At 44.0% G+C, this 22,378-nt stretch overlaps 2 protein-coding genes across 4 annotated transcripts in view; one reads left to right on the forward strand and one right to left on the reverse strand.

The window, feature by feature from the left end:
- Saraf (store-operated calcium entry associated regulatory factor) overlaps positions 1–22,378 on the forward strand; it is a 735,200-nt gene that overhangs the window by 411,725 nt on the left and 301,097 nt on the right. The window lies entirely within an intron of this gene.
- Rbpms (RNA binding protein, mRNA processing factor) overlaps positions 1–22,378 on the reverse strand; it is a 146,614-nt gene that overhangs the window by 31,224 nt on the left and 93,012 nt on the right. For all 3 annotated transcript variants that reach the window (XR_007834368.1, XM_051182261.1, XM_051182260.1), the window contains exon 5: positions 20,335–20,485. Coding sequence is in view for 2 of the 3 variants with exons in the window: in XM_051182261.1 (XP_051038218.1) it covers positions 20,335–20,485 (151 nt within the window). In the remaining variant the exon portion in view is untranslated. The remainder of the gene's footprint in view (positions 1–20,334; positions 20,486–22,378) is intronic.

The raw sequence follows: 22,378 nt of genomic DNA on the forward strand, positions 1-22,378 counted from the left end.
CATTGCCACAGGTCTAATATGCTACTTCACAGTTACTTAATTGGCCTCTAAGATGTGAGTTAAGGAGCCTTCCTCCTTCAAGTTCTTTGTGAAACTCTTACAACCTTCTTTGTCATACTCAAGCAGCCTCCAGCCCCAAGTCTGGGCAGACCTTTTCCTATTTCAGACAGGGGGACAGGAAGGAGGGTACTGAGCTGGGGCCAGCTAGTATCCAAGTATCTCAACAAACACACTTACAAATATACTCACACCCAAAAAGCCAGATACAGACAGTGAACATTATATAATTCCATTTACAGAAAGGAGCTTGACTGGACAGGTCCATCGAGAAGAAGTTTGTGGGGTCGCTAACAGGTGGAATCTGAGATGATGTAAAAATTTGCAAAGAACCCCAGCTGTGGTAGTGACCACCTTTAATCCCAGCACTTGGGAGGCAGAGGCAGGCAGATCTCTGAGAGTTCCAGGATAGCTAGGGCTAAACAGAGAAACGCTGTCTGGGAAAACAAAACAAAACAAAGCACAAAGAAAGAGGCTACATAGAGAAACCCTGTCTCGAAAACTGGAAACAAAAATCAAACAAAAAAATTGAAAAGAGGTAATTGTAAAATATTGTGTAAATAATTAATGTTACTGAATGATTATATTAAAATTGTTAAGTATGTGTGTGTGCGCGCACAGGAACACATGTGGAGGATAACTTTACGAACCCTGCCCTCAACTTTGTATAGGTTCTTGTCTGCTCAGTAAATTATATTTAAAATTGAAAGTTTTGTGCTTACCAGTTTTTAACAATCAACAAAAATATAGAAACCCAATGAATTGCATACTTTAACTTCTGAACTGCTAAACAAACAAACAAGAAAGCCCTTCAAGGTCTGAGGCCAGGCACTTAATTTTGGTTTTGTTTTAAGACAGGATTTCACTGTGTAGTACTGGATGGTTGTGGACTCAGGCTGTAGCTCGGACCAACCTCAAACTCACCATGATCCTTGCCTCAGCACCCTAAATGCTTGGCTTGGGAGGCTTGGTTGTGGATCTTAGGCAGGGATCTAACTTGGGCAAACTTTTTCAAGAAAATCTGTGAGCTTGATATCTCATTATAAAAAAGAAAGAGAGGGAGGTTGGGAATGAGTTTAGGGGAGGGAAGGAAGGGTCGGTCCAGTGCAGCCAGGGCAAGCCCAAGTTTACTATATGGCTAACCCCGAATCCCTGGGACTACAGGCGTGTGCACCACCATCCCAGGCTCGATTATTCCCGGCTGTGAAATAGGGTAACAACAACACTATGTGAAGCAGGTTAAGTGAGGTTATTCAAGGAGCTTTAGGGCACCCTGGCTGAATGGCAGTTGTGGATCACATGATCCCACCAGGTAAGCAACATCTTAACAACTTACCAATTCTCAGTCCCAGGGAGTGACCCACCACATTAACAGGTATGTGATGCCCTGGAATTTGGAGCCCTGGTCGCCATAGACCGCCCTCTAAAGGCAATGTGACACCCCACATACAGAGTCCACCTGTCTTACAAGCAGCTCTATGGGCGACACTGTAGCCATAATGACAAATGAGCAAGAGGACAACCAACTGCCCTCCCTCTCCCAGGCCTCCTCAGCACCACACCTCCCCTGTCCCTTCATCCTTTCCTCTCTGACAACCCTGCTCCCCATCTTCCCATCATTTTGCACATTTTAAGTTTCCTTTTCTCACAGCGTGGAGGCCTGGCAGGAGATGCTGAGGCAGGAGACAGTATAAAAAACAGAACACATAGCCCACAACACAGGCAGCGTCGGGCTTGGGTGGGCTGCCCATGTGAGGAACAGCTGCAGGTCGGCCGATGGGCCTGGTGGACTGATAGATGTTAAAGAGGAAATGTCAACACAAATGAGGCACCATTTCAACAGCCCGCTCAGGGTGCTGTAGGGTCATGCCCAGGGCAAGGCCTATGACACTCTGTCCAGGCTCCTTGTGTGGCTTTCCCAACTTCTGCTACTACAGAGGGAGCTGCTGCCTGGGGTCTACAGTAGCTCATGCATTTGTTGAGCTTTTTCCCCCAAGCACATTTGCTTCCCACAGGAATTTCCTTCAGATGAGATGCAGTTCCAAAGGGCAGAGAAACAGGTCAAGGGAGCCCAGGGAAGTTCTATGGGCATTCGGATAATTGGCCACTTGCACTTTTCAGGATGAAGTGCCCAGCCCTATTGCATGGTAGCCTGCACTCATGTCTCCTGCTGGGAGTGGAATCCTGGACTCAGCCAAGTAGGCAAGTACCCTATCAACTGGGCTACATCCTGACTGTAGCAGAGAGATGTGGCTAGACTTAATTGCTTACCAGCCATTTTACACACCAACTATGCATCAGACACCATTCAAAGCCCACTCTTTGTCATAATGGGAACTCAGACTAGAAAAAAGGATGAAAAGGCCACTGGGAACATACATTGATCTGTAATCCCTCTACTTGGAAAGGCCAAGGCAGAACTGCCCCACAATGGCCAACAGGCCATTTCGATACGGTATGACCAGTCTAGCTAACGTAATAAACAGTTCTCCAACGGCAAGGCGAGTTAGTCCATGGACTAACAGTAGGACAGTAAGTCCATGTGCAGAGTCCCATCGGGTCTACAAAGGAAGGGATGGACAAGCGATCTTCTGAAGGACAAACAGCTCAGGAACGGAATTATGATCAATTAATTGGGGGCCTAATGAAGTTCAGAAGCAGAAAGAACATCGTCAACTCTCGGTCTTTTGTACATCCCTCTAGACGACAGAGACCCACGCCTGGGGATAAGGATCAGTGGTTGGCCCATCAGAGCCTGTGTCAGAGCCTGCATGCATGCTGGGAAGTCTCATACTTAGTTACACCACAAATCTCTATCTACTAAAAAATGGGTTTTTGTAATAGTTATATTGTTTAAGTATTTGTTCCTGCTTTACTCAGGGAAGTTTTAATCAGTCTTTTTAGCTAAGTTCCCGAGTATTACAGATTATCTTCACTCACATTTCCTGTACCTATGAGATTAGTCAGATATAGATGCTTAATCTTCAATCACTTCATAGACATGCAGAACATGGCATTTAAATATTAGTACTCCATTGACATGAGACACTGTTGCTCCTGACAGCACCGTGCACTTTCCCGAAAATATGTTGGACACTGTTGTTGCTCCTGCTGGAGTTCAGTCTCGCCTCAGCTAATGGCCTGTTGGGGCAAAGAATTGCCCCCACCTTGACCACTGATTTGGACATGCAGTCCTATGTGCTCGCAGGAGACAAATATAAAAGACTGCTTGACCTTGCCAAGTCAGGGTAAGACAGCCATTCTACCTCCCTGCTGTTGTTGTGGTCTGTCAAGTTCTCTTGGTCTTAGCCAAATCTGGGTGTACCAACGTGGCTGTGAGACCTAAGGTGACTGTTCAGGTGGCTTGCTGTTTCTGTCCTTGCTGCACCTTTTGGAAGTTGTCCATCCGCATTTCCTGTCTACTCTAGTATTGTTAATTTCCTTCTCAGGTCTTGATGAGGTTGAAGATTAAACTATCACAACTATTATTCTCTCTTCCTAGTTAGATATATTAGGTACTAGACTTATGTTTTCCAGCTTAGGACAACTCTATTGTAAACTCCATTATGCCCTCACCCTAGGACTAGATATGTAGGTCATTTTGTTCTCGATTTTCCTTTTCTTAGAGCACACTTGTTATTCACTGTTTTGTATATAGTTTTGTATTAAGCCTAAATCTTTTCTTTAGACTAAAAGGGGAATTGTAGGGAGATAGTTCTGTGGCACTGACCACGCCCATTGGGGGTGGAGCCATGGGCAGAGTGACCTGTGGAAGGAGGTCGGAGGGGGCCAGGAAAGGCGCTCTATTTCTGGCATGACTCGGACAGGAGAGGATCGGGTTGAATTTCCTGATGTTCATCTGTCTAGGTTGTAAGTTATTTCTCCCTGAATAAACATCTATTCGGCCTATTTGTTTATCCTGATCCTTATTTACCGCGATAGGTTTTCAGACCCGTGAGATGGCTCAGCTGGTAAAGGAGGTTGATGACCCAGGATCAATCCTTGGAATCCAGTGGGCAGAAACAGAACAAATTCCCCTTCGAGTTGTCCTCTGACCTCTCTACACACATGCCATGGCATGCACATGTGATGTGCATACACAAATCAAAAGGATGTGTTGTTGTTGTTGTTGCTATTAATCTAAGACTAAAACTGGTATTTTTTAAACAGTTCAACACAACACATACACACACAAGTGGTGAGGAATTCTTTTACACACGTACAGGTCTTCAGAAAAAGAGTCCAAAGGAAGCTAGGGCTAGGCAGCTAGCCCCAGGATTATGGCAGAATGAGGGGCGGGGGCATACAGCTGGACGGGCTATGACTGGCAGCCATGAAGGATGCTCTTCTGGGTGGACATCAGCCTTCACCCATAAGCCAACTAAGAAGGAGAACTAATTCAAATGCTTTGTCAATAGGATTAACCTACCTCTTGTCCCCTTGCAAGAGTTCTGCTCATCTAATCTAAAACTCTCATAACTGGATCACCTAGAGGCCCAACAGAAGACCTGGGAACCAGTGGACAAGGCCCTTCAGGCTTCCCCTTTGGAAGTCTTGGTCCTTGCTGGTCTGTATTATGGGGAGGCTGGAGACTCTGGCCCTGGAAATACCTGGCCAATCGGACGAGGAGAGAAAAGGCCATTTCTAAACTTTCCATAGGGTTGCTTCAGGTTCTTCTTGGGAGAAAGAAGAAAGGTCAAGTGGAAAAATGATGATACACTTTCATTTTTTTCCCCAAAGAATCACCCAGTTTTCTTTTTGAAGATTATCCCTGGCATTTGAAGCAGTTAAACGCTAAATTTAACATCTCACAATTACTAGGTTATTCATTCAGTTAGCATTTGCCAGAAGTCAGGTTAAATTGATATTTTAGGAAAAGAGATCAAGCAAGTTAATGTTTATTATATAATAAAATAATCTTTTAAATGACTTTTAATGACAGTCTATCAAACACATCTATACTATAGTTATCCAAAGGAGATCTCCACTGAAATAAAGTGCTAAGGTTAAAAGTGGTATGTGCTTAGCCAGGCGTTGGTGGCGCACACCTTTAGACCCAATACTCAAGGCAGAGGCAGGCGGATCTCTGTGAGTTTGAGACCAGCCTGACGTATAAGAACTAGTTCCAGGATGGGCTCCAAAGCCATGCAGAGAAACCCTGTCTCAAAAAACAGAACAAAACAACCAACAAAAAACAAACAGGTGCGTGCTTAGGAAAGATGATGAACTAAGCTTGGAGTGCATGCCTATGGTCCCGGCACTGGCACTACTTATGGACAGAATGGCCAAAGTCTTTAATGGACAAGGTAGAAGGTGGACACTGAAGCATTAGCAAAGGTTAAAACGGACTCTACAGCTACTAATACAGTCCAGTGTAACTCTTGACACATGCATGTGGCTGGCGGAGAGACAGAACCAAGACTGTACTGTATACCTGAGCTTCAGATACAGTATGCAATACCACACGACCGGGGGGTGGGGGTGGGGGACGGGATTGTGAGGGCGGACAACATACTTTACAACCAGGAGCCCATCATCTTATAAAATAATGGTTTGCTACTTTGACATACCACTGCTGGCTACAGGGAGGGGGAAAAAAAGCTTTAAATAATAATGGTTAACAACAAACAATTCTTTAACCTCAAGAAACATTTTTTAAAAAGGGCAAGTACATAACTAACATAAGAAGGGGTGGGTAATAGTACATCTTAACTGACAACAATCATCAGAGGTAAGTATTCAATATTTAGCAGTGTCACTGATAGAATGTTCCTGAAAGTATCTAATTAGCATTGTTTGCTCCCTGTTTTATGCTCATTTTACATGTGAAGGCATCCCAACCCCCACACACTGCCCAGACAGGATCTCATGGACTCGGGGTTGGCCTCTACCTCCTTATATACCTGAACCCTGACATGCCCCTACCTCCACCTCCCAAGTGCTACTGTAGCCCTGTATGTTGGACTTCAGAGACATTCCTTTTACATGGTAAATTACCACCACCCCCCCTTTAGAGAAAATGTCTCATGCACCCCAGGCTGGCCTCAAAATGTAGCAAAGGGTAACCCTGAACCGCAGGTCCTCCTACCCCTTCCTCTAGAGTTCTGCAGTCACAGATGTGCGTTCACCATGCTTGGGCTTACGTGGCAGTAGGGGGTGAATGGAGGGAGGGCTTTGCACATGCCAGGGAAGCATCTACCTAGTGGGCTGCATCCCCAGCCCTAAGGATACATATATATATATATATATACACACACATACACACATATATATATTAATCCCTGCAGGAGGTAACTTCACTTTAATTTTACCAGAAGAAATGATTAGACATGAAGAATTATTTTCCATTACGATATTGCTGAGAAAGCCTGAAAAGTGAGAAGGAAAAGAAGCACATAATATACAACCACTGTGTTCAGCAGCCGTTCTTAATTTTAAAAACTTGATTAAAACACTTCCTAAAGCTTTTCTAAGGAAAGCCATCAAGGTGTCCTCTTCTGTAGTCAGAGGAACTGCTCTGTAAGGTCCGTAGACAACACCGAGCTCTAGCTTTAGTCAGGTTCTCTGAGCTCTATGTCAGCAGGGCCAGCTCATGGGCACCCGGGAGCATCAGCCCTGAGCCACACAAACCCTCTCACTCCTCCTGTGGGTGACACACATTCCCACGTGGCCTCACTGAGACTATGCTGCATCTTCTCCCATCAGAAGACACCACTCTCCCCTTCCCCTGGGCATTAGAAAGAAAGGCTGCTTTCCGGAAAAGTGCCTGAGAACGGGGGAGTCCATGACACTCACAGGTAGGAAAAAAGAAAGAAATGAAAGCCGGCATGGTGGTGCACACCTAAATCTTTGCACTTAGGAGGCAGAGCAGGCAGATCTCAGTCTAAGGCCAGCCTGGTCTACAGAGTGAGTGAGTTCCAGCCAGGGATGTACAATGAGACCCTGTCTCAAACACCAAAAGAAAGAATGGAATTAAATTAGTGATTTTCCCCACAAGGATGAACACCTGGAGATATAACCCTGTATCAATCTCACACTGAAAACTCACCATAAAAGGATAAGGATTAATGCTGGTTGGAGGTGTAAGTCCGCAGAATCAGGAAAGTCATGTTTCAGTCCCCAAGGAAGGAATGGGGAAAAGATCAATGGACACACCTTCCAGATAAGAAGCTGGTATGTGTGATGGCACAGACCTGTAATTCCAGCACTCAAGAGGAAGACAGGAGGACTACAAAGAAGCAGCTAAAAACCAGTAAGGATGGTGGATGAGGTGCTCCATCCTAGCAACCTAAATCTAGTCAGTGTCCCTTGGTGCACGGCCAGGGAGAGTGCAGTCCATGTGAACTTGGGATGCATACACGTTCAAAGGGCAAAGGGCACTCCTGAATTCAGCAAACTTTGGTTTCACTGCCCTTAAGTCTGTAGGCAACAGAGGGACATGAGAATGAAGAAGATGAAGAAAACGGACAAACCCCAGACAAGGGCATTTTTCTCAAGGCTAACTCTTTATTTTTGAAAAATAACTATGAAAACATAAGATGGGAAGAAGCACTCTCTATAATGATGCCAGAGTACTAACAACTACAGAGAGCGCCCTCCCCAAATTGATTTTAAGTAAACAATAGCCAAAGTTTATTAAGTATGAGTAGTGAATTTCTGCTACTAGTTATACTATTTTCTTTTCATTGGTATAGGGCAGGGGAGAGGGGAAGCACAAGCCAAGCCAAAGTCCAAGTCCCCTAGTGGTAATAAAATACAAACTATGCAGATCTTTTCTGTACAAGCTTCCCCCCCCCCCCCCGGGGAAATAGCTCAGTCAAGTGAAGTGTTTACCCTGAGAGCATAAGGTCCTGAGTTTGATCCCCACAGCCCGTGTCAAAATGCCAGGTGGATCCCTGAATGGTCAATCAGCTAGCTAGTCTATACTAAGTGGTGAGTCACAGGCTAATCAGATTTCAATTGTTTCAAATGAGGTAAAGATGGCAGCCAAAGTTGTTCTGTGGCCTCCACACACATCAAAACAAAAACCAAAACCAGGTTTCTTCTTTGAAAAATCACTAACAGAGGCGGATATTAGGGGGCACGTACCTTTAATCCCAGAACTGGGAAAGTAGAGGCAGGTGGATCTCTGAGTTTGAGGCCAGGTTTCAAAGCTCGAGGGGGGGGGGAGTCACCAACAGACTCCATTCAGTGTGAATCCCAAGTATTGGTGACTTCCACTGCCCAGGTAATGTTTTGACCAACAATGTCCTTTCAGTGCATCTGTCTTTTCCTTGAAAGCACAAGGTGCAGGCTTTTTAATACATGTCTTCCTTTCTTACCAAAGTCAGGCTTCCAGCAACACCTAGAAGGTCTCTCTCTACTCATGGGGAGAGGGCAGAGGGAATTTGCATCTAGGGCTCACTCTTATATCCTTTCATTTGTCATTTGCCTCACACAGCAAGAGGCTAGCAACTCCAGAAGACTGTATTTATGGTAGTGGTTAAATTAAACAACAGCTTAAAAAGTCACACTCCTAGCCACATACTTACAAACCTCCAGCTCCCGAACTCTCCCACAGCTCCAGAACAGATAAGGTCACAGCCTGGCCAATGCGTTTTCATTCTAGCTCTGTAGAGACCACAGAACAAAGGACCCTGCTAACTAACCCATGCCTGAACTCAGACCTACAGAATCTTGGGATAATCAAAATGTTACAAGCAAAACAAAAATCACACAAAAGGTTTAAAAAACAAAAAGAAACTAAACCCCTCCACAGGAGAGGTGCTTAGGCAGTGTACTGCCGATGTGTGTTCTGGTAAGGGGTAAAAATCTAAGCCTGCCATTTGTAGATCAAAACCTGCATGCCTAGCACGCAACATTCCTAGATCCAGCAGGTAAGGTGCCTGCTGTGACCTCTTCCTTTTGCTGATCAGTCTCTTCAGTGGCTTCTGGGGTTCCTTCCTCCTGTAAGTTTAGAACTGCGCATGGGCCTAGCCATCTTTTTGTACATGGTCCGCTTCCTGAGATCTTCCCCATGCTCAGCTAACAGGTTCAAAGTGTCCCAGAAGCCCCTCTGCCAGAAGCCTGTCCACGGCCCTTAGCCTCACCAGGTACTACCTCCTTAAGACCGCTTTCAACCCTTGTTTTACCCCATGCTATTGGTCCTCACAGGCCTACTTCCTGGAGGGAGCAGAACTTCTCCTCCCCTCAAATGTTGGATAAACTGAAGGGCGGGAATTGGGACAGGAATTCACTGTTGCTTCCAGTATAGGGCTGTTAATGTTTGACTAGCTTGATCTCCTTGACCTTCAAGGGGGTATTTCATTAAAGGACAGAAGGACACTCCTCCACCTCCTGCCACTAATTAAACTATTTTGTTGAAGCAGATACCACTTTGTTAGTAGCTGAGCTCCTAGAGCCTACCTGCTGCAGGATGCGGAGGAGGGGACCCAAGACCTCAGCTGGCAAATGTGTTATACCCAGGCTTTCCTACTCCTTGCACTCTCCCAGTGGACATCACATCTGCCGATCTTTCGGCAAACAGCCTTGGTTACAGGGAATTCGTGGTTAGGGATGAAATCCACAAGGCCTAAAGCTGGGAATGAAAGGGGTGATGACATCACAGGAATGGATAATCCCAATCAGCCATCTGCATTTTACTTGCTGTCATTCACTCACCATATTAAAACACAATTTCCTGGAATAAAATAATTTTCTGCATCTAACTTCCAAATATATAGATATTGTTAAATCAACAGCTACCTTATGGCAGGGGAAAGATACCAATGAATATGAAAAAATTATGTATACATATTTTAAAGACTATATTATGCCTTAAAACCACCATGATTAAAAAAATGTTTAATGTCTAAGTTTCCTGAGAAATGGGAAGGCGGGGCACACAGCCTGGGTCATTCCTTACCTAGAGGAGTATCTTTGAGAAGAAAAGGAATCCTTGCCTCAGAGAGGCAGAAAAATTGCTGAGCCCCAGGCCCATCCAGACTAGCTCTGCAACTGCCAACTCTGTTGCTGACCCATGCAGATTCCCATGGCCACACAACAAACGTTAACTTTACATGCTTACCAATAGTTTTTCTTTTCTTTTCCTTGGCTTTTTGAGACAGGGTTTCTCTGTGGCTTTGCAGGCTGTCCTGAAACTAGCTCTGTAGACCAAGCTGGTCTCAAACTCACAGAGATCCTCCTGCCTCTGCCTCCCAAGGGCTGGGAGGTTTTCTTTGTTGTTGTTGTTTTTTTTTTGTTTGTTTGTTTTAAATCCTATCTATTTTTAAGTGAGTGGCTTGAAAGACAGTCTTGAGTATCCATGGATGAGCATGAAATTCCAGTCCTCATGCCTTCCCCTTCTCAATACTAGGGTCATAGGCATGTACCAGCATGGTTGGGGGTAGAACCTGGGCTCAGGTATGCTAGACATCACTTGTTGTTTATCTTAGACTGGCTGAGAACCCTCTTTACATCTCACTCAGGTGCCAAGCTTGTCTGCAAGCAGAAGCTTTTAGGCTTTAATTTAGTAAGAGTAAAGATGTATGCAGAGGAACACAACAATGAAGACAGACAGGTGGGAAAAACCCACCAACAGTTCCAAATAACACTGGTTGTTGGTACCTGCTTTGCTAAATGTACTAGATACAAAATTATTCAGTTTAAAAAAAGGGCTATTAATGTAAATAGAATATTTGGGGAAGAGGGCAGGTACCCTTCACATTCCAAAATACGTAGGAGAAAGCTTTAGGTCCATGTCTTTGCAAATCTCTTTAGTGTTTATTAGAAGACAACTAGATAATCACATCTGCTTCTAATTAAATCTATCTCAACACACTGTTTTGGTTCTAGTACATGAGTGAGATACTTCAGATATCTGCCTCAGATAGTTGTCAATCAAACCACACAAGCTCTGACAACCCTCTTTGTTGTTGTTTTTGGTTTTTTCTTTTTAAAGCCATACAGGGTTTCTGTGTGTGGCTTTGGAGCCTGTCCTGGAACTCACTCTGTAGACCAGGCTGGCCTTGAACTCACTGAGATCCTCCTGCCTCTGCCTCCTGAGGGCTGGGATTAAAGGTGGGCACCACCAATGCCCAACTGCTATAGATGCCCTTTAGGGGTAATCTCTGCTATTACAACAAAAGGTGGAAACCAAGTCTTTTCAAAATTAACTTCCTAAATTAGTGAACATAGCAATGGGCTTTGTCCTTGCCTTTCTATTTAATCCTCCCTGCTTCAAAAGGTCCACCACCCTCAAAGACCCTTCTGCTTGATGTCATAGATAATCAGATCCATACTCCACAGAGGAGATTGTGTTATATGGCGTTATAGATACAGTCAGATCCAGATTCCACAGGAAAGATCAAGTTATATGCATTATGTCCTTCCTGCAAAGAAAACACTACCCTCTGCCTGTGTAGCAGACAAGTGGAAGCTCTGAAGGATATGTGGCACTGTGGAATCTAAAATGCCAATGAACTTTCACCTCCTGCTACATTAGAATCAACTGTTACTTTTAGGGTTTTCTTCCTCATTCATGATTTTGTAATAAATCATGTCACTGGAAAAATACTGGTTAAGCTATGTGTATCTTCCAAATGTTGACACATTTCACCATGCAATTAAAAAAAAAAAAACTACTACTTCACAGTTATGCTATAACTCATGGTAGTAGAAAAGTTTTCTAAACTAAATTTTTGATTAATTACCCCTGAGGAGACAGTTTATTGGTATCCATTAAAAAGGGCAGCATTCATGTCAACTTACAACCTCAGAAGTGTGTGGATATTTTCTTTGTTTTTGCCTGTGTGTTTTTATTTACATACGTGCACACAAACAAATGCGTACATATGTGCAACTCATTGGTGCATTTGTAAGCTGAGATGGATGAATGGTGTATTTATTTCTGTAGTGCTGGGGAATGGAACCAAGGGTCTCGTTAACTCGGCCATGTGATCTGCAGATGAATTACTTGCTCAGCTGAAAGTGCAACCTCAAAGACATCAGTAGATAAAATTTTATTTTTTAATAGTAGAAGTGTAAAGAATATAGTTTTAACTAGCCGATGTCAATGCCATTGTTCTTGTATAAAAAGGTGGGTAAGCTGGTCATTGGTGGCACATGTTTTTAGTCCCAGCACCCAGGAGGCAGAGGCAGATGGATCTTTGTGAGTTCAAGGACAGCCTGGTGCACAGAGTGAGTTTCAGGATATCAAAGGCTACAGAGAAATCATGCTTGGAAAAACACTAATAAATGATTGATAGATAGATAGATAGATAGATAGACAGACAGACAGACAACAGACAGGCAGATAATTGTGTCTGCCACTGTACAGTTAAGGAAAGGAACTATTCTCATGAGGACAGTTAGGGCTTAAGGATGTAGATCAACAGGAGTGAAAGGCAGAGAGGGCGAAAAGTGAGAGGAAACAGTTTAAACAGTTTAGACTTTGTGTACTACCTGGGAACGGGTCAGAGACCACCTACTGGTGGGAGGACCACACTGAGAACTGCTGAGCTGCACAGGCAGCAGCTGCCGTGGATCACAAGGGTGGAAGGAAAGACATAGGAATTTGCGAACATGCAACAAAGACCTGACAAGCAATTGAGGAGAGACAACACTTGGGCCTCAAGGTGGGCAGCACGCAGCCCGAGTTAGAAATGTAATTAAATCAAGACTACCTGCCCTCCTGGATGGCTTCTGTATACTGAATGCTAACATACTGTCATCAGTAAACCGAGTTTACAATGCACAGGTGGGGGAGTTATCTGGATGACAAATACATTATATGATTTTTTAAAAAAAGATGGGCTAGAGTTACTAAGATATTAATGAAGATTTTAAGCATTGCAGTTAGGAGAAAGGTGTTCAGCAAGTAAGACATATCCCAGGATGTGTGGGTGCAGACATCTGTTCAATGAGAGCTCCTGAAACCCCAACTCTTGAGATTAAATGTGTGTGTTCTGAAGGCATGTTTGTCTGCAGCGGAGCCATGCTTGGGTGATGAAACAGTTAGGTATGATCTCTTCAGGGTTGAAGGCAGAATGATCAAGAATGCAAGGTCAGCTGTGTAACAACTTAATTCCCATTTGAAATAAGCTGTGTCTAAAGTTAGATGCCATACCACTGAACTGACTGCCTCACGTTATCATGTTTTAATGTTATCACCAAATTATTAAAATCATAAACACCCACCACTCCAGGTGCTTGTAGGTTTGAAGACAGGAGCGAGGTGGAGGTAGACAGTCAATGTTGGGTGCCAGAATTGGATCTAGTACGTCCCCAGAGGCCACTCACAGGCTTACTGTAGAGTGGAAACTTTTAGCATGACCTAATGAGATCTTAGGGTCACTGTGAGCGCGCCCTTTTTTTGCCTCTTGGTGATAAACGGAGTATTTTGTTTGGCCACATGCTCATGCCATGAAGTACATGTGCTGTACGTAGGCATGGGTCCAAACCAATCAGACTCAAAATTATAAGCCAAAATAAACTCTTTTCTTTGTAAATTCTCAGGTATTTCACTACAGCGACAGAAAGAGGCTACCACAGAATGGTTCCGTTAAAGATGGGTCCTCTGTATGAGGGTTGCTGTTGTTCTAGAGTTTGTCAGTGTGGGCTGGTCTTTCTAGCCTTGGTACCCAGCGTTTCTAGAGTATCAAATCTGTGGCCTCTTGGGAATACACCTCCAAGGAGGTCACTTGGATGTTGATCACTGTCATTTTCCTGCATTACCAATTTCAGACTGTTCCCAGCAAGGACACTCTCTCCCTCTAGGCCTACTGATAAAAGCCAAAAGCCACCTGTCCCTCATTACACCAGGAGTACCGCCCTCCTGGCCTCTATCCTTGACCTGACCGTGGGGGGTGGAGTGGGCTGGCCTGGAAAACCTACTTGCCTGTTGCCTCTGACCCCCTGAAAATCCCCCCCTTACAGTTTCCCTCCAGCCCTCTTTGTTGCTGTTTGTTTCTATCAGGGTCTCATAATATATCCCAGCCAGGACTCTAAGTCAGTTCGCTTTCCTGCCTCAACCTCTAGAGTGTGGAAGTTGCAGGGAGCCACCATGCCCATCATCACCCATCAAAACCAGTAAGGAGAGAACCTAAGTGTGGGCATGTGCACACCAAGGCAATTGTGTAGAGATCAGAGGACAATATTTGGGTCCCAGGGATGAACACAGATAGTCAGGGTTAGCAGCACTAAATCATCTCCAACCCCAAAGAAAATGGAGAACTTCCTATATTGAAGTCTAAGAAGGCACATGGAAAGAGACTGAGGGCTGGGGATGCTGCACAGTGGGCAGAATACTTGCCTAATGCACACACTGGGTTTGATGGGACACCTATGATTCACAATCATTTAGGAAATGAACCTCTAGATGTGTCTGTGTGGGCATTACCAGTCAGGCTTGACCAAGGATGGAAGCCCCTGAATGTGAACAGCACCTTTTCGAGGGGTGGGACATGGGGCTGAATGAAAGGCCAGCAGAGCCCCAGAATGCATCTCTGCTTGTGACTACAGATACAATGTTACCACTCACTGCTTGGGACTGCAGGTATGTTACCACTCACCACTCACTTCCTTCTTACCACTATGCGTTCCCTGTCATGATGAACTGCACCTTCAATCTGTGAGATAACCTTGTCATGAATTTGACCACAGAAATGGGGAAAAGTTAAGTGCACACATTAAATAGGACAAAGATGATGACTGTTTTCTGGGCCTACATAATAATAATAGTAATAATAATAATACCTCTCTCTTTTTTTTTTTAAATGCCAAGATCATGTCACCAGGCAGATGGCTCACTTGCTAAAGTACTTGCTACATAAACACTTGAGTTCAGATTCCCAGCACCCACATAAAACAAGAGTGTGGCTGTGGGCTCTTAGTGCTTGGGGAGAAGGGTTGGAGTCAGGAAGGTCCCCGAGGCTTGCTGGCCAGCTAGTCTAGCCACTGAGCTCCGGGGTTCAATAAGAGACCCTGGCTTTCAAAGATAAGCTCAGCAGTGACAGAGAAAGAAAGACGCATCGAGGTTGACTTCTGTCCTCTACATTCACCTGTACAAAGGTGTGCACACATGCACACATGAGTATACCAGACACACATGCACATGTCATACATAAACTGTATACATTATGTAAAGTTTACATAAACACCCGAGGGAGTTGTTCCCAGAATCAAGGTCCTGCCCTCAACTCTCACAAACCTCAAATTAGAGTCTTTTCTTTGCTTCCTGGTTCCTGTCCTGTCCCTACCCAGCAAAAAGTTCTACTTGTGGAAAGGTTGTTTAATTCCTTGGTTTAGTGACGATTCTCATATACAACTGCACATTAGGATCACCCAAGGTGTGTCGAAAAAATTCAGAGGCAAGGGGGCTTGGGCTTGGTCAGTAAAGTGCTTAGCCCATGGACAAAAGGACCCAAGTTCAATTTCTAGCATCCACACAGAAAGCCAGGCTTGGTGCACCATGTTCTACTCCATGGAAGTAGAGTCAGAAGGATTGAGAAACTATAAATCCCACTGAAAGACTGTGTGTGCGTGCGTGTTAATATCTGGTCTCCGCATGCACTTACATGTGCATATACATGCAATTACACACATCTGTGCACAGAATTCAGAGCTAAATCCTCCTAGCTTACAGCCCACAGAATCAACCCCCTCTTGGGTTGAAACTCAGGAAGCTGGTTTACTACAGAGTTCTGGAGTTCACTGACAATCTGCTCAAAATGGAATTGAGGGCCAGGGATCCAATGCCCAGCATTGTAAGAAACTTGGCCATGGCAACAGAAAGACCAGAAGATCAAGGTCATCTTCAGGCATTTACCGGGGTTAAGGCCAACCTGTCTTTAAATTTAAAAAAGAATGAATGGACAAGGAGATCTGTTTAGTCTGAGTAAAGGTGTTGGCTGCCTCTGCCCTTAGGTACACTATAAGGTGCAATACAAGGTACACAGTGGTTTAAACTCTTAAGCATTTATTCAATTAAATTCCACGTTCATGATGATAAACACAACCAAAGTTACACTTCTTATGTATATGCACTTCAGTGTGTTCCAAAAAGACTATATCCTGGGAAGGAGGTTGCTAGAAAAATGCCTCAGCAGTTAAGAGGGCTTGCTGCTCTTTCCAGAACCTGAGTTCAGTTCCCAACACTCAAAACAAGAGGCTCACAACACCTTAAGTCAAGGGGATCTGATACCCTCCCTGGGCTTCCAATAAGCATGTGCATACATGTGGCATACACACAGACACACATTTAAAGACTGTATATTTTTATAGACCTTACTGTGTAGCTCCTTCCACATTTGCTGGCAATAAGCAATTATGATCAAGTTTTAAAACATAAAAACAAATCCATGGCATATTAAAACATTACAGAAACACTTCATATTGTTCAATGTTCAGTATATGAATGCAGACTACAGGAACCCTAACTGCAAGGAGCAAAAGGCACATTACATACATTTTTTATGCACACATATCAATATGATTACATATGGCTGGGACTGGTGAGACAAAACTATACCCACATACTTAGGAGGCTGAGGCATTTCAGGTTCAAGGACATTCAATCCCCACAGAACCACTGCATTATACAATAAGGGCTACAAAGAATATGGACTTCAAGTTAATTTTTTTGTTTTGTTTTTGTCTTTCGAGACAGGGTTTCTCTGTGTGACAGCTCTAGTTGTCCTGGAACGCCATTTGTAGACCAGGCTGGCCTCGAACTCACAGACCTGCTTGCCTCTAGAGTGGTGGGATTAAGGGTGTGCTCAAATTAAGAATCTTTTTTGTTTTGTTTTGTTTTGTTTTGTTTTTTTTGAAGACAGGGTTTCTCTGTGTAGCTTTGGGGTCTGTTCTGGCACTCACTCTGTAGACCAGGCTGGCTTTGAAATCACAGAGATCTGCCTGCCTCTGCCTCCTGAGGGCTGGGATTAAAGGCATGTGCCACCACTGCCAGGCTCAAACTAATGATCTTATTAGTGAAAATATAGTTAATTCAAGTGCAGAGGCACACACCTATAACCAGTGGTGAGAGGCAGACAAGCAGGAGAATGCCCTTAAATTCAAAGTTGGCCTAATCCACCCTGGAACTCCAGGCTACCCAGGGCTACCCAGTGAGACCCTGCATGATACACTGCCCTCACCATACCCCAAAGTTAGTTAGGAAGACATACTACTTTTCTGGGATTTTACCACACACTTTCTCCTAAACCTGCAAGGAAGGACAACTGGCTGTAGCCACACAATTCTGACATTCACCAACCTAAGGGGAAAGAACAGCAACCCAAATGCTCTATAAAAATAAGATTGGATTATATCTTGCATTCACCTACTACCCCACATATGTTGACTTTTGCCTTCTGAATCCTGGCATGGGTGATCTTGTGATATGGCTTTGTTAACTCTTAGAACCATCACATGACAAAAACATAACTTTCATCTTATACTTGAGAGAACAGGAGCACAGAAAGATTAAAGGCCTTTGTGAAGGTCACTAAACTTCATCACTGAGGCCAGAACCAAAAGTGTCAGATACCTTGGGGTCTACAGCCAAGGCCACCATCATCCTCATACTCTTTAAAACCTGGTTCCTTACTCTCTGCCCCAGCAAGAACGAGCCATGCATGGCTGGCACACACAGGAGTCAGGTGCCATCTAGACTAAGATGTGGCATCTCTCTCATGTCTTTCACAATGGGGCCAAGAGTATCTAACAACCGTGACTGCCATCAACTTCGTGGATTGACAGCTCCTGTTAGGCGGTAACCATAGCTTCCTTCTTTCCCAGGATCCAGTACACTGGGCCCTCACTTCAGTTCAACAGGTATCGATTGAGAGTTGAGTGCAAGCAAATGTTTGTTGTATAATCAAATCTGAGAACATGCTTCCTTTAGAGATGACAAAGAACACCTTCCAGGCTAACCATGTGATGGCACTAACAAAAAGCAGCATTCATGGCAGTTCCTTCCAGCCAAGGACACAAGCACTCTGGACTTTTCCAACCCCCAATCCTAAGTCCCCTGCCACCTCCAGTTGACAGGAAGTTAAAAATCAACGCTGTGCGATGGGGGGAACTGGACCCACCAGTACACCTCCGCTCAGACAGTTAGTCTGTGACGCGGTTCTCAGAAAATGTCAACCCTGGAGAGGACATGGAAAATCACAGTTCCCAGAGGGAAGGGTAATGGATGACAAGGTCAGCTGAGTTACAGTGGAGGGCAGTTTGCCAATGGCCCTGTCATTAAAAAAAGGAGCTATATAAAGAGAAAGCATACTAACTTTAATTTTCTCAAGAAAACACTATTATCTGATTTTCAAAAAAACAAAACAAAACAAAACAAAACAAAACAAAAAAAAAAAAAAACAAAAAAACAACTTTTTGGTTGAGGGAGGATGGAGACAGGCTATTGGAGGAGTGCCTGAAATCCACTATGTAGCTCAAACTTGTGGCCATTCTCCTGCCTCATCTCATCACCACCCCACCCCACCAGTGTCCTGTGCTGGGAAATACAGGTTTGAGGTACCACCCTCAGCTTCAAGTTTGTTTTGCCAGGGGCAGCCCCAGTCATTATGATTGAGCCATTGAGACTATCTGACCACCTCAAAGTTCTGTTCTACTTGAAAGGAAAAGAAATGAGCAGTGTGGCCATACAGCCAAGTTCGCCTGTAACTGCAAGGCTCTAGGGACAGCTAGTGTGCTCCCCTTTGCCAACTTCCTACGGGCCTTGGTGAGCAGGCTGGCTGTCTGGTCCCTAGCCACCTGGTCCACAGGTCTGAGTCCTAAGAAGAGCAGTCAGCTTCGAGATGAAAGGCTGAAGCCTGGATGCTTTGTAACTAGGGTGATACTTCCTGTTTTATCATTTCAGTGAGGATGAGACCCAAGGCAGGCGTGTTTCTTTTGCACACAAGACATGAGGCATTCTAAAAGTATTCTTTGTAAATGTCCTACTGAGGAAACTTCTAGACATAAATGTTTCCAGAATTCAGACAGCAAGACTCCAAGTTCAACTTACTCATCCACTTACTTTACTAAAATAATTTATGTATCACAAAGCATTGGTCTAAATGGGTCAAGATGAGTTATGTGAGGGGTGTCCTTACAGCCTTCTGTAACACAACTAACTATTCTCTGAAGATAGAGTTCTATTTAGATTTTCTCCCAAAATATTCAAGTTACCTAGGACATGAAAAGGCAAAATAATCCACCCCACCCCCTATTTTGACTTCCTTCTCTGGCTCTGTAAAAAGCTTTGTGTTTGGCAGTGGTAGGGGATGAAATGGTTATTTATGGTTTCCATGGCCAACACCAGCCTCCTTAAGCTCACTGGGCTCCACATAATTAGCTTTCAGGAGAATCTGATTGAATTTGATGTGCACAAGACAGAGGGCAAGCAAGGAGCCCACGTGCCTTTTAGCTACAACAAGAAAGGAGCCACTGGGGAAGCAGGCAGGGGATCAGAACTCCGTGCTATGGGGAAAGATTAAAAACCATGAGACAGAACATTCCAGATAACTGTGCACCCTGGACTTCTATGAGTGCCCTGCCATATTAAATCACACATGGCTCCGTAATGAGAGGAAAAATTAAAGTCCATCTCATGCCTCACTTCTGCCACTGATTGAGCATGAGAAAGAAGATGAAGTCAGCCTTTTAAAGTTATTCGCTCAAAGGCATAAGTCATGGTCTGCACAGTTAAGGGCATAAGCTTGACCATGCAAGGTAAGAATCTTGTTCAACAATTAGCCGGTGTCCTTACATAAATAATTCAAAACAGGAAACCTAAATTTCTCTAAGCCTTTACTGATCTTAGAATGGCTAAGCTCTGACTTCTCCCATCTACAAATTCTGTGTGTCTGTTCTCCTGCAGTTCTCAAAACAGGGCAGCTTGCTCCTGAACATCTGCTCCTTCTACTTTTAATATTTTTCCAAAGCCGAAGAAGTGACGTCCTTCAGCAGAGTGAAGTGAATCCGAGAACCAGCTGCTCTTCCAAGGATGGAAGCAGGGAAGACAGTATGGGCACAATGGCCAATGGCATGTCAAGGAAACCCAGAAAATAAAAACCAATCTAGAAGACATGGTCCTATTCAAGCTGAACCATTTCTTAGGATGGCCAATCACCAACAAGAGTGCTGTCCTCAGGATTTAGGTAAGAAGAATGGGCTATTTTGTCACCAAAGCAGAAAACAGGAACCAGCTAGCTTGGCACCCCACAGTGCTATCTTGCAAGCAGTCCATAACAATTCTTTACTGTTGTCATTGTTGTTTCCCAAATGAAAAGTAGATCAACTTACATGGCTCTCTGGCAATGAACTGAGGTACAGTGTTGGGCAAAGGAGTACTGGGGTTTGGAGTCCCTACGAGTTTGTTCTTGGCCATCTTCGTGTTTGCCTTAGCAAACTCTAGTCGTAGTGTTTGCGGGATTTCAGGATCGAAACGGATGCCCTTTGGGAAAAAGAACAAATGAAAGATGTAAACAGAATAGTGACAAAATAAATACACACATAAACTCTGGCCTATCAGGGAACAAGGTCAGCAAGGGTTCTCATTCTCAGTATTTACAAACAACATGCAAAACCCACACTACAACGTAGCCAGAAAGCCAGGCAAACTTAGCTCACACCACCAGAATGAATCTTCAGTTACATGGATAGGCAAACATCTCTGTTCATCATGAACACTGTCTAATCTGCCTTTTAAAATGCAGACCAGAAAATACACAATACAGCTTAAAACTTTGACTAGCAGTTGCCGCTGAGACTGGACAATATGACTTCGATCCAGAAAGTGACGTGTTGGGCATGCTGGAGTTTGACACCCGAAATCCTGAGCAGGCTGCACTCTGAATGACACTATAAACAATGAAATTCTCCAGTGCTTTTAGTGTCATTACCTATAAATAGAGAAAAAGAACTCTGTCTCCAAGTCGGTTTTACAAAGGCAATACAAATCTCTGCATACTCAGAACATTGGAATTAAACAGCTACAATATAACTATTATCATTTAATTCTAGTTACTACATGAATTTGCTAGGCTTGAAGCAGTGAAATCCTGACTTCTTTTATGGTTGGTTTACAAGATACAAGAAAATACCAAGACTCCACAGGCCTGAGATGAAAATAACTTTAGTCACTCATCCCTATCACTGCAGTTGACCTAAAAAAAAAAAAAAAAAAAAAAAAAAAAAAACCCAAAACCATGTGTCAGACTGAGTAGGTGGAGCACACCTTTAAAGCCAGCACTTGAAGGCAGAGGCAAGTAATCTCTGCACTTGAGGTCAGCCTGGTCTACAGAGTGAGTTCCAGGACAGCCAGGGCTACACAGAGAAACCCTGTCTTGGAAAAACAACAAGAAAAATCATGTTTCAATAAAACAGACCCCAAACACTTTAAACTACAAAATTTATATCAAGTAGGTTTCAGGACTTTCTCACTCAAGAATGTCTCCATTACCAAACAAAACTAAGAGCCTAATGAAAACCATTCAATGCCAGGAATTCTAGACATTACCAACAGTGTCAAAAAGGCACCCCAGATTCAGACCCCACATTTCCTTCAGTCTGAAAAATGGGGTTTACTAACACACAAACCTGCCATTTATGTGGGCCTGATGGTCTCTCACAACCTCTCTTGTCCTTTAAAGCGTTATCATTTGAGAACTTCATATAACCGTACTATATGTACACCATGCCCCACACCACTTCCTTCCCTTCCGCCTTCCTTCACTGTAGGAAATGTAGGACTGTTTCTACAAGAACTTAGTCGGAATCTCCGCAGACCAGAATGAAGGACTCTGAACCTCACAGGTTCAGTTCCAAAGCCACAAGGAAGATCCAGTGGCTGATGTTAACATGGAGTGGGCAGCTGTGGGTAAACAAACAACAGTCCTGGCCTACAGACATCCCAGAGGGCAAAGAACTTATTCCTGACTTAGTTACCTTTGGGGTCCGTAATTAGTAAAATCTCTGTATTATACTGTCAGAACGCACAAAAGGAAACAAATCTGAAGCAGCACTGACTTCCATTCCACCAATTTACAACTGAGACCTGATTTACTCCATCGAACCTATTAGCACTGGTTCACATCAGTTATCTTAGCACTTGGGAGGAAGCTGAGGCTAGAGGATTATTAGCACGAGTTCAAGGACAGCCTGGGCCACAGAGTGAGACCCTCACAACAAATTCCATATTCCCAGACATGAACTAAAGAAGTGTCTTTGCTGAGAAGCAACTGTCCCTCTGGAAGGCCTCACACACATTCACCAATGCAGGGCACATGTGCAGCTGCAGCACTCACTGCAGAGTCCTCTCCAACACTGAACTTCACCAGCTTTCTTT

Source organism: Phodopus roborovskii, unplaced genomic scaffold, assembly GCF_943737965.1.
Source record: "Phodopus roborovskii unplaced genomic scaffold, PHOROB, whole genome shotgun sequence".
In the NCBI taxonomy this organism is placed as follows: Eukaryota; Metazoa; Chordata; class Mammalia; order Rodentia; family Cricetidae; genus Phodopus; species Phodopus roborovskii.